The following is a 13,653-nucleotide window of genomic DNA, read 5'->3' on the forward strand; positions in this document are numbered from 1 at the left end:
CACGATGTACGCAATTTTTGGGCCATGCATCCTACTTTATTAAAGGGTAGCTGAGAAATAATTCCAATCGAAACCGTCCTTACATTCGATGCTTAAAGAAGCCCACCACTCTCACAACCCATGTGGAAAGCAAATCAATACACACGCACATGCAAATTAGATCAGATGGCAAGTGCTAAAAAACAATTCGGAAAGAATAAAATTCCAACTGCCGCTCGAATATTTATAGAATAAATGCTGCCAGGATAGAGAAATAAATTATGTCTTGAGTTAGATTCAGGGAAACATCAGGTATCCGTAACAATCAAATGAATCTGCTTTGTCTGCCATACTTAAGCCAAAATTGACAAGAAAAATAAGTAAAAAGGAAATTAGATAACTAAAGATGGATGAAACACTGGAATAAGTCAAGACTGAAAACCCACATCAATACTCCTGAATGACAAACATTTCGGTTCTTATCAAACTGAAGTAACCCTAAAAGAAAATTACAGATTCAATAACCAGTAAAAAGCAAGCAAAACGCAGCCAATGGTTGTTACCAGAATGATGCAAAAAAGATAGCAACAGTAAAGTTACATATTTCTACAGATGAGATAAAAACAAATCAGATATTTTACAGGAAGCTATGATTCAGAGACAAAAGAATGGACCTCTGCTAGCAGCTATGGAGGGCTTATTTCTCTTGTTGCCTTTGCAGCAGGGCATCATCAGAATTTTACTGGTGTGATAACATAATAATCATCAAGGAATTACTGAAGATCTGTTGACGGAAGATCCATGATTCCTACTGACTGGTAGGAGCACATAAACCTCGTGGACCACCTGCTTACAGACTTCCCCTTTATCCCTGTCTATTGCATAACACACATAGATGGTATCGATGACATTGTCCAGCACATGAACGAAATACCCTAGAACCACAATGAGCAGAAGCCATGCGAAAGCAGCCACAAAGTACATCTCCATGCCAAGAGCACTGATACCCCGTAGAATAGCACAGACCTATTTCAATAAACAAAAAAAATAGTGATCAGAAAGGAAAACAGGCACATTTAACTCCAAACAAACTAATCTCATGGAGCATAGTTATCGAAGATATGGTCTTGGAACAACTTCCAAAAGTCATGCTAGTGAGCCAAATTCACCAAAAGGATTATAGTTCATGTGTAATCACTCTACGTTTGATCAGAGCACAAAGGATTCGTGCCAGACCATGCCAACCATTGGCATCTTGGGGTAAGTAAATGGGTAATGCTGTGAATTAATCAATGACAAGACAACCAGCCACCTCCAACAATATGGCACATGTTGCTAGTGATGGATCCTCACGGCTTCTCAATTCAGATTTAGTATAATAAGACATGAGATCTTAGGTCCCTTCAAAAATAATTTTAGTATGATTGAAGCTATTCACACAGTTGCTTTCACATCTTTAGGCACTAATGAGAGTTTGAGGTGTCATTGTTCTTCTCAAATATCAAAGGATCATAATCTGTAGAATAATGCATGTCATGTTCTCCAAGTATCTTCCATGATGACAGTAACTCAAAAGATCTTGCATAATTTACCGAGTAAATGCATATAGCTCCTAAAAGGGGAGTAACCAGTCAAGCTTGAATTACCTTTCTGGCCGAACAAAAAAATGTAGAAGAGAAGCCCAAAATGAATACTGAAACTATAAATTATGAAAAAAAATTGTAAAACAAAAAACATGATCAGAATAAAAAGAAATTTTTGAATTTTCAAAAGGAAGACCTGAGTAAAGCATATGCTTTTGTCATAAGAATTAATAACACCTTAAGCAGGCAACTTTTAGCTGAAATGACTAATGGAGAAACAACAAGATAGACTAGAATCTCATGTGGGTCGAATCCAATAATATCAAATTTCCTTCTGGAACATGGCATGTGATACAGCAAGAGCCAGCACAATGAGACAAAGGCACCATAAAAGATGATAGTCTCCAATGAAGGATAAATGTTAAGATTGTTGATCTATTAGCAGTGGCACTCGTTTTATTGTCTCTGTATCAGTGGGATTTGCTGTAGTAATATAAAAGTATATTATAGATCAAAATTTTAAATTGCTGTAATTTGTATGCTGGAAACTTACACTGTATTGACCATTATTGGTTAGAATTCTCTTGATTATTAACTGTAGATCAGGATACACAAGGTAACCTGGTGAAAATTAGGCATAAGTCCCACCCATTTCTAGAAAACAAGTTAATTAGGCATCAAGCACATCATTAAAATATATTCTAATTTAGACAAAGATTGGGCTTGCAAAGTTATGGAACCCCTCTGAAGGGGGAAAAACAGACCCCCACAAGCAAACACACATACGACACATGGATGAAGAAAGTTGCCATATCATCACCAAACAATAGATATGATTATTCTCTGAAACAATGATGTAAGGAAGCAGCCCAGTGCACAAAGCTTCTGCCAATCACAGCCTTACCCCTGCAAGCAAGGAGGCCTTTTCTGCAAACAACTGATGGTGTTCATCCTAAATAAGAAAAACAAGACAAATGGTTGAGCCATTGTAATTATACTTTAATGCTTGCAAGCTAAGTCATGTAAACTTCATCTTGATGAGAATTATTAACATATTAGTCCATGTAATGCAATATAATGGCATTCCAATGCTTGCAAACTAAGACATGTAGACTCCGTCTAGATTAGAATTATTGACATATATAGTCCATGTAATGCTTTCCAATAGCAGTATTGATGGCCAAGTGTGCAGGTGGAAACTTTTTAACGAGGCAATAATGCTCATGTTCAGACCGGGCTACAAATCAAATTAATGAAATAGGAAATCTAGGGACGATCATGGTGGTTTGGCTTGCATGAACCTCTTCCATGCTGTTGCCTTCTTTCAATTTTTATAATCTTATTGCTAGTTTTAGCATTTGCTGTATGAATTTAAAGCGACAGCAAGAACACTTGAAATCCCAAATTGCTAGAAATGATGCAAATTAATTTATCGATTTGTTTTGGTGTTTGCAAAGAGAAGTGCAAAATCATAAATCAATGGATTAGCAAGTCATGGTGGGCTTGTACTTACAGCTATAGCATAAAATGCTGAGAGGACGAAAATTATTCCAATCAGTATACGTGTGGAGACAGTCTCAACAAAAACAGCAGAGAGGAGATTCCTTCTTAGAAGCTCATATGTCATCGCAGCAGCTGAACAGTAGCCTTCACCAGTTATTGCAGCAAAAATTATGGTAAATTTGTTGACAAAGTCAATTGCTGCCAGCACGAAATTGGCACAGCACTTGAGAATTAGGTTTATGAAACCTCGAGCTCCTTCATCTTGCTTTCCACTATCTACAATAGCACGAACAACACGTACAACACCCACTGTCATTCCTGAAAAACAGACTGTGCCAAATGATGGACCGAAAGCATTCCTGCATACGTATGCAAAAAAGCATTCAGGAAGATTAAGACCTCATTCAGGAAGATGAAGACAAAGGGCAGCAAGATATTACCCAAATCGAAAAAGATAATGAACTTCTTACAACTAAAAGACATAGTAACTTCATGGCTAATAGCATTTCCATATTTCAGATAAAAGCATTCAGGTTAACCAAAAATACAAGAAGATTTTTAAAAGGCTAGAGTTGCTCCTAAGCATCTGAAACGAAATCACCATTACTACTACGGAATACAAATCGACTGATACTTGCAGTGGTTACTGAAAGCTTCCAGGTAGTCATCAAAAGATGGGCAACAGATAAATGATCAGAATATGAATCAGATCCAAAATATGGCTAATCAACAGCAAAAGATGAAGCAGATATTCGAACAGAATCGGACCTCAATGAACTCCTTATGCTTTTAGTAGGCCTCGATTCCTCCTTGTTGAAGTACCACTGTGCAACAGTGCCACTAATCACGTACACCTTCGCCTCCATCAACGTCGCGGCAGACCAAATCATTGTTATGATGGCGATAGCAAAATAAGCAGGCACCCAACTCTCCTGCTTCCACACGCACTTGTAATACTCCTTGCTTGTCCCCTCGACCTCCCTCGGCACCACCCTCCCGTTCCAGGTCGAGAACACCAGGAACACGATAATTGGCGAAAAGTAAGCAAGCAGCCCGATCCCCAGTAATGGAAGGACGGCAAGAAGCCCGATGTTGCTCGCGAGCGCCGTCGCTGCGACTCGCACGATCTGGATTGTGAGCTCGATGCGGTGCAAGTTGGCGACGATAATCCACAGGAAAATCCCGATGAGCAGGAAGACGAAAACGAGGACGATGATGCGGTAGGCGAGAGGGAAGGCGTGGCGGCAGTCATGGCCGACGGCGCATGCGACGAACCAGTAGACGTTGAGGAAGGAGGGTATGACGATGAAGAAGGGGATGGAAGCGTAGACCACCTGCTTGGCGTAATGTCGGAGGAGCCATAGGACAGCTAGGGCGATGGGGCCAGCGAGGAGAAGCGTGACGACGAGGGTCCAGATGAGATCCTTCAAGAAAGTGGAAGAAGAAGAGGAGGAGAAGGAATTGGAGGAGGGGAGAACGCAGGAGGAGGTGGAGCGGTCGTAAACGAAGGAGGATGCGTGGGAGGCAGCGGGGTTGCGGCGGGCGACGGCGGCGATGCCGAGGGCAAAGGTGGCGAGGGAGAGGAGGAGGAAGAGGAGGAGTGCCGGGAGGTCACGGATCGGCCGGCGGCCGTGGTGGTAGGATATCGGGGGATAGGAGTCCTCGTCGGGAGACGGAGGAGAAGAGGCAGAGGGGTCGACGAGATCGGCGGCGGGTGGGAGGAGGAGGGGCTGAGCCGCGGCGGCGAAGGGGTCTTGAGCCACGGAAGGCTGGGCTTCGTCACGGCTGCCCATCGGGCGGTTGGGCAGGGTGTGGGGGGGGGGGGGGGCGCGGGGTGGAGGAGGGAGGTGTAGGCCGGGAAGTGGCGGAGCGAAGAGCGAAAGGTCAGGGTTACAGAGGAAAGGCGACGGTAGAGGGAAGCGAAATGACCAAAGCGGGCACGCGTGGGGATAAATACGACGGGTATTTTTGTACATTCAAAAAGGAATTATATTCTTCTTTACTGGAAGTCGGTTGACTGCTACTGACGTTTGATGGGCGGAGGATTGGATGCATTCGGTGGCGCTAAGGTGACGATAAGATAGGAGGGTTATGTTCGGGGCTCCGAATGGGCAGGTGGAGGTTTGACGAAAGCGTTAGTGGACCCGCGTCGTTGTTTACCGACTAAACATTCGCAATTTACCCACCGACGCGTTACCCGTACCACCTACCTACCTTGCAATCGAGGCTACGGATGGGCCCACACCTACCTACGGACGGGCACATAGTCGCCAAGGATAGGATACTTTTGGGGACATAACGCTGGGACGTGTTACCAACACGAAAAGGATAAAATGGGAAGCGTAAATGGTGGAAGGCAACGAGGGGCTTTTAAGATAATTGAAGTCGTCAAATTCTTTCTGCCAATTTTTTTATTATTATTTATAACAATTGTTATAATTTTTTAATTAATCGAAGTTAGATATCGATTTGGATTCAATTGATTTTCTTTCGAATTAAACTTAAGATAAACTCTTCTAAGGATATTTGAATCTTACAAAAATTATGTCAAGACATCAAATGTATTCAATGTTTTAAGACGTACATGTAAATCTTCCATTATAAATGAACGTTTAGAATCGTTGTGTCTGTACAACTCTTGTGATAATGGGGCATGGGATTCAACTGTAATTACTATTACTAAAGCTAGCTAGATTCACTCTGTAGAAAATATGTGTGATGTTGAGGTGGCAATGAGTGATCGATTGGGCAATTTCATAGTGTCAACTACGTCATATTGACTAGTTAGTTTGCCACATGGAACTAATATATCCTTCATGTGGGATCGATGTGAAGTATGATGATCGGTTACATGGGATTGATGTGTCCTCCATATGAGATTGACGTGTTAATAACGTGGAGTTAGCTTATCAGACATACGACCCTATGTGTGTGACATTGACATCCCAACCACGTCATTTTCATTATAACAACAATCATACTAAAAGAAATAAATATCATGTTTAGTTTAAGATTAAGAACAATTAGGTTGACAATTATTGATTCAACCATCAAACTTTTTTTTTTTTTTGGTTGAAGACTAACTTAATCCGATAGTACAATATAAAATAACCCATCTTCTCTAATGTATTAGTTATTTAAATTACTAATTTTAAATATGAATAATAACTACAGTGAACTTTGTCAACTTACTGCATACCATAAAAAAGAAGAAAAGAGATAATACATAATTGTATCATGAATATATATCACCACCAAATCAAAAAGTCTTCTATCAAAACATGAATATTTTTTTATAATTATATATATTCTTAAAATCTTCTCCCAAAATGTTGTTATTCTTTTGATGTCATAAAAGTCTTTTAATGCTCTAAAATGAACCTCCTAGTACAACAAAAGTATATTTTTCGAAAGCATCCTTAGATTGTGCTCTAATTTTAATCGGTCCGTTCATTCCGGTGAAGCTAATAAACTCTTGCATCGTCTTTGGTCAAGGGGTCGCAATCACATAAACCCATCCTCTTAAAGTCAACTTGCATAATAATTTAACTCGGTTCATCAACTCAATATTTTGTCGTAGATTTCTTGTAATATATATAAAGTGTGCACTAAGAACACAAGTTTTTCTACTCTTAATATTTAATTTCCTATGCCATGTGATCCAAACCTAGGTTTCTTTCCTGTCAACTATTCCAAATGTGTGCATCGGCATATGCTCCTCGTTTTGATCTCTGTCTATCATCGTCTAATTCATACAGTCGACTTGTACTACGGTACAAAATTACCTATTTTCTTGCATATGTTTGACTGCATATTCCCATCCATAATCCATCATAAACATCATAACAATTCTAAAGCTGAGAGAATGATTTATATTAATTGACTTTATCTTTACCACACACACGCAGAAAAAATGACAGCCTAGTCAACGCCACGCATTAACTAAGACTCGTTGCAATCACCAACATCACAGTAGCGTCCCATGTGTTTGCCACACAACATCTTGCGTATGGGAAATCGACAGGTCTAGTACAGCTCTTCTTGGAGAGGCTTCACCGGAAGTCCGTTCTCAACCCAGGCGGCAAAACCTCCTCCCATGTTCTTCACATTCTTGAAACCCTGCAGCAAAAGTCAACCAACAAATAACCCTAACTCGATAAGATTGTATGCCATAACACGCATCTGATAAGGGAAATGAATGAAAACAATAACTAGTTAGAACATGTGAAGTTGCATTCTGGGCTCAGCATATGTATTGTAGAAATGGTTTAACATGACTCTGCATAATTATAGTGCTCAAATTGAGGCTCTTGCCATCATCTGCAATGGAATTAAATTTCATGAATTATCACTACTGTTTATCTCTGGGCAACCTTCTTCAACTAGATATTGTAGTAGATTCTTTTGTCTGCAAGCTCTCTTCTTTGGTACACTTACACCTTTTTCTTCTGCTGCTTTCATTATAATGAACAGTTCTGATATGATACCTCAACTAAACATAAACATAACCACATTTATACTGGTCAATCAGGCTTATCCAACTTGCAGAACCAAGATGAGAGCTTCTTACGGATTTGAGAAGCTCCTCAGTTGCTGTGATAGATCGAGCTCCACTTTGACATCCCTTCCGGATACAAGAGGTTAACAATGAAAGAGATCAGCTTGCGAATTTGGCAAGGAGGAAGAATGCATGGAAAGAGAAAGCAAACTGAAGAAGCTGCAAGGAGGAATTACCACGAGTATGTGATCATCCTTGTTACAGGTCAACGACACTTGTTCCAAAAAGTCAGGGTTCTTCTTCTTCCCTGATCAAAGAGGATCGATATTAGTGTAAGACACAATCCTACGAGGCAAGAAGAGAGGAAACGGAGACCGAAGCTCGCCTTGTGGGGTGAAGAACACGTAAGGAACTTGATGGCGTCCTGCAGATGGCCCCGCTTGAACTCCTCTGGCGTCCTACGACGTCAACATGCAAACATACATCGGCAAATGCGCAAACAGCTGGCACGCATACGGATAAGGTCAGGCGTCGAACTAAGGGCAGAGGTCGTCGGGTGCACGCACCTGACGTCCAAGTACTTGTGGCCGGCGTCCACCAGGCCTCTGCCGGCGTGCACGTCGACGGTCACTGCTGCTTCCGAGCTGAAAGCAAAGAGGATGAACAGAGAGAGAGAGAGAGGAGGGGACGTATGGTACCACGTACCTCGCGATTGATGCCATCGGAGGAGGGAGCGAGGAGGAACGGCTGTGCGCAGACGATGGAATGCTTTCGGGTTCGAGCGTATTTATGGACACGCGGTCGCGGGTGCGAGCCAACGCAAACGCAGCCGCCCCCCGCCTTTGGATTCATCAAGAGCTTGGCGTGTGTCGACGTGGGGCTTAAGATTTGACGACGCGACGGCCATCGTTCGCCCCTAAAAATTGCAGGCCGGTTTGACGTCAGGGATTGCGTTGCAAGTGCAGGAAATTAGTCATATTAAGAGTAATTAATTATAATTTTTTGTTATAAATATAACTACGTAATTATCTCGACCATAATATGTTCGAGATTGACGTATTGGATGGACGAATTCTCTTTATGAAGGTGGGGGTTTCATGTCGCGTGGACCAAATTGGTTGAGTTGCAGTAATATAATAATTTGGTCGATACAATGTATGTATATTCAACAAATACTGGTTCTAATAAGTATTGTGGGGACAATTAGCAAGTGACTCCAACCAACTTTGGGTGAATTGATTCTTCATGAAGTCAATTATAGACATATGTAGTTGGTCCTACGTGTCCTGTATTGTAACTGGGACCCCACCACATTAAGATGACGGTGGAGATTAGTCCCAACTCGCTCAAGCGGATAATGATGGAAATAGTTGAAACTTGAAAGCCAACGTTATTAGGCATCGAATAATATAAGTTGAAATTAAAACCGAACCGGTCTCATCGGTTTAGAATCAAGCTTGGATGGTTTGGTTCGATTTTAATCAAATCAATTGCGTTGAATCAGAATCGAAATCGAAATCAAAATTATCTAAATTAAAAAAAACTAATAATCAAAATTGACTATTTTCAATTGGTAAATATAAAACATGTAAGAAATATAAAAATTATAATTTCACATTTGTGTATATTATGATCTTTTATCATAATCAATTTTATTGGTGTGCCAAAAAGTGAAATATAGAAAAATCCAAAGGGTGGCCACGAAGATTCTTGAACTGCATTAATACTCTGCACCACTCCTTCAAGTAGGAAGTTAAAAGTACCTCTCTGGACTAGGTCAGGAAAGCTGGGTGATTCAATAATACCACATCAGAAAGATGAAATAAGAAAATGAGAAATTTTAGCTGCAAACGATCATCTATAATGATATTTGGTTTCAGGATTCAATACTGTGTAGTGATTGAAAATTTCAACCATAAATTTCAGTGATGGAATTTGGTAACTTTGCTGCATCTCAGAACATCATCAAAATAAGACTATTTGTAATTGAACAATGCTTACATAAGAATAAGCAATCAACTGTGGTGAACACATGAATGATGATGGAAGCATCAAAATGGGAGAAAACATCATCAGATATGCAGTACAAGCTTGAGTGGATATCCTACTTGGATTGCAGTTTTATCAGCATTTGACTCTTATCAACAACCGAAATGAGTAGGAAAGGGAAGCCATGCAAGTTCTCTGTTGTATGATTAGAACAGCTGATGTAATCATACAACAGAATACTTGCATGCACAGGAGACACAAAAGATGATCAGCTAGACTTGGCTTTACAGAGTCAATAAATATGTAACTTGCATGTCAAAATTTTCTATCGATGTCGGCTCGTATTTTTCTAATTGTCATTCACCATTGTCTTCTTCTCCACAAATAAAATTGCAGGAGATTTGTGTCCTACATGCTGTCCCCACCATGTCCCACATCTGACATAAGGCAACTTGGCACAGAACTTTCACATCTCCTTCTCGGTTGCCTCTATCATTGTTGTTTCTTCTCTTGCACCTGGTCCATGTGCACTACCAAGTTTGGCCATCAGATATAACCTACAATTATTTCGGGCCATCATCTAGAAGCTTAGAAACTTTCAATGCCCCCAATTAGGAGAGGTTGATGGATTACCCACTACACATCCACATCTAAAATAAAAGAGACCGAGGTCACTGCCAATTCTTATCAACATTGCAACCCAAAGTCACTCCACTCAACAGAGACCTGAAGCAAAAGTAGTCCCCACTTCACCCTCCCAACAACTATGGTTATGTTGGTTTGTGCTCAAGTCCAACATGTGTTGATAATGATATGCCAAGTCTCCAAATCAATGCTCTGAGGTCCTGCCTCATCTTGTTAGCTCCCTTTTCTTTTTTTTTTTTTAGTCTCTGAGGTCCAAGGACTGGGCAGTACTGTTGACAGTGCTTATTTATCATCCTTCTCTCTCCCAAAGTGAGGATATTGCTCCTCCTCCCTCCACTCTCCTCCTCATCGTCCTCCACAATTTGTTCCACCTCATCGTCATCCACAACTTGTTCTAGAATAGGCCTTCTCTTCCATTATCTTCCTCCTTCCTGTTGGTAAGCAAACAAATAGAATAGAACTTAAGACTTTAATTACATCCTTCCAACTACCAACAGTGATGTTCAAATTTATGAAGACATGGTCAAAGAATAACAGAGGTGCCATGAGGATGAAACGTATTCTACAGCCAACAAAGGATAAAATTATTTGCATCCTTACTGCAGCTAACAAAATTCCAACTTCTATTATCGTCTATCTATTTACTCCAAGGTTATTTCTGATGTTATAAAATATATTAGAATCTAATACCATATTTGTCTCCTAGTATTTCTGTTTTCAGAAATTTTTTTTAAGCTGAAGTTGTGGAGCTTATACCAATTTTCAGATTTTTCGCTTGAGTGGGCACTATTCCCTTATGAAATATTAGTAGGTCTATAAAAGGAGTATTCACTCTTGAACTTTTTCTTTCGGAAGAATGGACCTGTGACTATGATTGTAATAATAAATTTTAATTTTCAAAAATATTAAATTGACAACTGTTCATGTTAGATATTAAACTAATTTGCAAAAAATAGTCACTTCTTTATCTCTTTTGTCTCTATACTAAAAGCATATATCACATAGAATTTATGAACAGATTTCAACATTGTATCAATTGCTATCCAATTTTTAGCTACTTTTGAAAACTTATATGCAACTTTCGCATCAAAACTCAACTCAACTCAAGGGGCAATCATGTCAATCTTACAAATGAAAGAAAATTCTATATCACAACATTAATTATCCCCTCAAGTAGATAGGCACTACCCTCGATGCAGATTTGTTGACAAAACTAACACATGATGTGATCATCCACAACAAATCCAATGACTACTACCTATGTCATCATAATTTAGTGCTACTCTTTATTTTCAGTGGATGCTACCTGTATGTTGGGTAAATTCAGCGCTTGGTGGAAAGCCTATTCTAGATTGGAGCAGGTTAAGATGCATGCAATACCTGAAAGAATCAATAAGAAGGAATCAATCTCGAACCTCATATTCATTCATTTGTTTTGATAAACTAAAGTAAACAGTGAGAATTTCACATCACATATATAAATTTGCTTCGCTCACTGAATGATTTTTTTTCAGTGAACACCTCCCTTCAAGTTAATGATCTTATCTCTCATAATCTTAAACATAAAACTGGAGCAGATCCTAGCACAAGATCAGAAAGCAATTTGAAGCCTTCGTAGACATTGCTAGAAAAGAAGTTCATGAACCAAATTATGAAACGAAAGTGTTTTGCATTATCATCCCTCTGGCACTCATATATCAGCCGATTACCTCATTCATCGTTTTGCTTATCACATGACTTGTTCTCTTTTATAGTAGAAAATAGTTTAAATTTCCTTAGCAAATGGATACCAAAGTATCCTAGATTTGTTCAGTTCATTAGTCTCAACACAAATATAACCTCATATCAATCTGTCCTTTCTTTGTGATCAAGCAGTCAGTTGATGTACTCTTAAATCCCACTTGCACAACCATCTGCACCTGGCCCCATAACCTTCCAGTTTTGCTGAGCTAAGTATCTTGCAGATTACAACTAGATGCTCCAAGATGCATCACTCTACCATTTTATTTAAACAAGTCCTACTTACTAACTCTGATTAAAAGATCTATGATAATCCTAGTCCAAGAAGATGCACCAACAGCACAGCAAAATTTACTTGTAAAGCACCAGTCAAAGTAAATACCTGACAGCAATAAAACACCAACAACATAGTGCAAATCTAAGTGCGATTGAGATTTCTACTTTCCTTCACTCATAGTAAGTAAACAAATCACAAGGAGGATGAAGTTGCAAAACCTTACAAGCAGCAGCATATCAGAGACAAGCAAGATCAGTAGGTGTGGCCGTGGAAGCTTTGGATCATAATAAAAGCTTCGTTCACATTGCCCCGGAGTGGAGTATTAGCATAAGGCTCAGATCAGGGCCGTCCAAATTTTATCGGACGGTCTTCTTATTTGGGATCAAACCGACCAGCCCGTCTCGACTTCTACCAGCACTGGTCGGTCTCCCATGTCCGGCGACCGTATCCAGGGTACGACGTGCAGCGCGCGTACGCCAGGGGCGACGGCGACGGCGCCGGTTCCGAACGGCGGTGGTGGACGAGGATCGCGGACGCGGCCGTCAGTTCGCGGTCGTAGTAGGCGCGCTTGACCGGGTCGGAAAGGGTGGCGTAGGCGGCATGGACCCGCATGAACTCGTCCGCGGAGGCACCCCTGCGGCCGGTGGCGACCACGTCCGGATGGCACTCGAGCGCCAAGCGGCGGTACGAGGTCTTGATCTCCTGGCCGCTAGCGCCGGGGGAGACGCCGAGGGTATCGTAAAGGGAGGAGGAGGAGGGTGAGGGGGAAGCGGCGCGCGCCCGCTCGGCCGCGCCAGCATAGGCAGCGGAGACGCCAGAGGAGCGGAGGGTGGAGGGGGAAGGAGGCGAGAGCGAGGCGGCGGAGGAACGGGGAGGCGGGGTGACGAGGAGGCCGAAGAATTGGGAAGAGGCGAAGGAGGAGGGCGGCGACATGGCGAGAGAGAGAAGGTGGCTGTTTGTTGGGGCGGGGAAAGGGGGAGTCGCTCTATTATAGGAGGTGGGGAAGAGGAGGAATACGTTAAACAACTTTGGCCTAGTGTGGATGTGAAGCGCAAGTCAATTTCGAACAGTCTCTTGTACTGTTTCTTTTGTTCCTATGTTTATTGTAATGATGTGCAGCAGCAGCCTTCTTTGACAACTGCTGCCCCATTGAGCAAGTGAATATATATATATATATATATATATATATATATATATATATATATAACTCTTTAAGAATTTTTTACCAGGTGTCTTAATCTTAAAAAAAATTTATTGAGTATTTCAAACTGTATAAAAAGATTATTTTATCCTCATAATTAAAAAAAAATTTAATCTATCGTCTTAACCTTAGTCGTGTTTTTCTGCTTGATCGCTCAACTTATTGAACTTTGTGAGGTAGGACGGGATGCAAGGGTCACAATCACCTTTGCAACCAACGTTAAACCATCATCACCTTC

At 40.9% G+C, this 13,653-nt stretch overlaps 3 protein-coding genes across 7 annotated transcripts; all 3 read right to left on the reverse strand.

The window, feature by feature from the left end:
* Positions 1–507: 507 nt before the first annotated feature.
* On the reverse strand, positions 508–4,969 carry LOC135646102 (protein PNS1-like). Of its 2 annotated transcripts, none has more exons than XM_065165254.1 (3): positions 3,834–4,969; positions 3,076–3,424; positions 508–1,005 (listed from the first exon to the last, which is right to left on the reverse strand). In XM_065165254.1, exons 1-3 carry the CDS (start codon positions 4,856–4,858, stop codon positions 745–747), a joined length of 1,635 nt encoding a protein of 544 aa, XP_065021326.1. In that variant the 5' UTR covers positions 4,859–4,969; the 3' UTR covers positions 508–744. The 2 variants fall into 2 exon arrangements, with proteins under 2 accessions (XP_065021326.1, XP_065021327.1); XM_065165255.1 differs by lacking the exon at positions 508–1,005 and adding an exon at positions 1,035–2,514 and having other exon boundaries at positions 3,834–4,902.
* A 1,941-nt stretch (positions 4,970–6,910) lies between these two features.
* Positions 6,911–8,432, reverse strand: LOC103995019 (thiosulfate sulfurtransferase 18). Its single transcript, XM_018830212.2, is given in 7 exon segments — positions 6,911–7,184; positions 7,636–7,689; positions 7,800–7,870; positions 7,949–7,978; positions 7,981–8,021; positions 8,130–8,207; positions 8,269–8,432. Coding segments are annotated over 7 exon segments (384 nt in total). The 5' UTR covers positions 8,286–8,432; the 3' UTR covers positions 6,911–7,091.
* A 1,141-nt stretch (positions 8,433–9,573) lies between these two features.
* On the reverse strand, positions 9,574–13,187 carry LOC103995018 (chaperone protein dnaJ 11, chloroplastic). Of its 4 annotated transcripts, none has more exons than XM_018829547.2 (3): positions 12,438–13,187; positions 11,504–11,577; positions 9,574–10,628 (listed from the first exon to the last, which is right to left on the reverse strand). In XM_018829547.2, exon 1 carries the CDS (start codon positions 13,145–13,147, stop codon positions 12,623–12,625), a length of 525 nt encoding a protein of 174 aa, XP_018685092.2. In that variant the 5' UTR covers positions 13,148–13,187; the 3' UTR covers positions 9,574–10,628; positions 11,504–11,577; positions 12,438–12,622. The 4 variants fall into 4 exon arrangements, with proteins under 4 accessions (XP_018685092.2, XP_018685090.2, XP_018685088.2 ...); XM_018829545.2 differs by having other exon boundaries at positions 12,433–13,187; XM_018829543.2 differs by lacking the exon at positions 11,504–11,577.
* Between the last annotated feature and the right edge of the window lie 466 nt (positions 13,188–13,653).

This window comes from Musa acuminata, chromosome BXJ3-8 (assembly GCF_036884655.1).
Source record: "Musa acuminata AAA Group cultivar baxijiao chromosome BXJ3-8, Cavendish_Baxijiao_AAA, whole genome shotgun sequence".
In the NCBI taxonomy this organism is placed as follows: domain Eukaryota; kingdom Viridiplantae; phylum Streptophyta; class Magnoliopsida; order Zingiberales; family Musaceae; genus Musa; species Musa acuminata.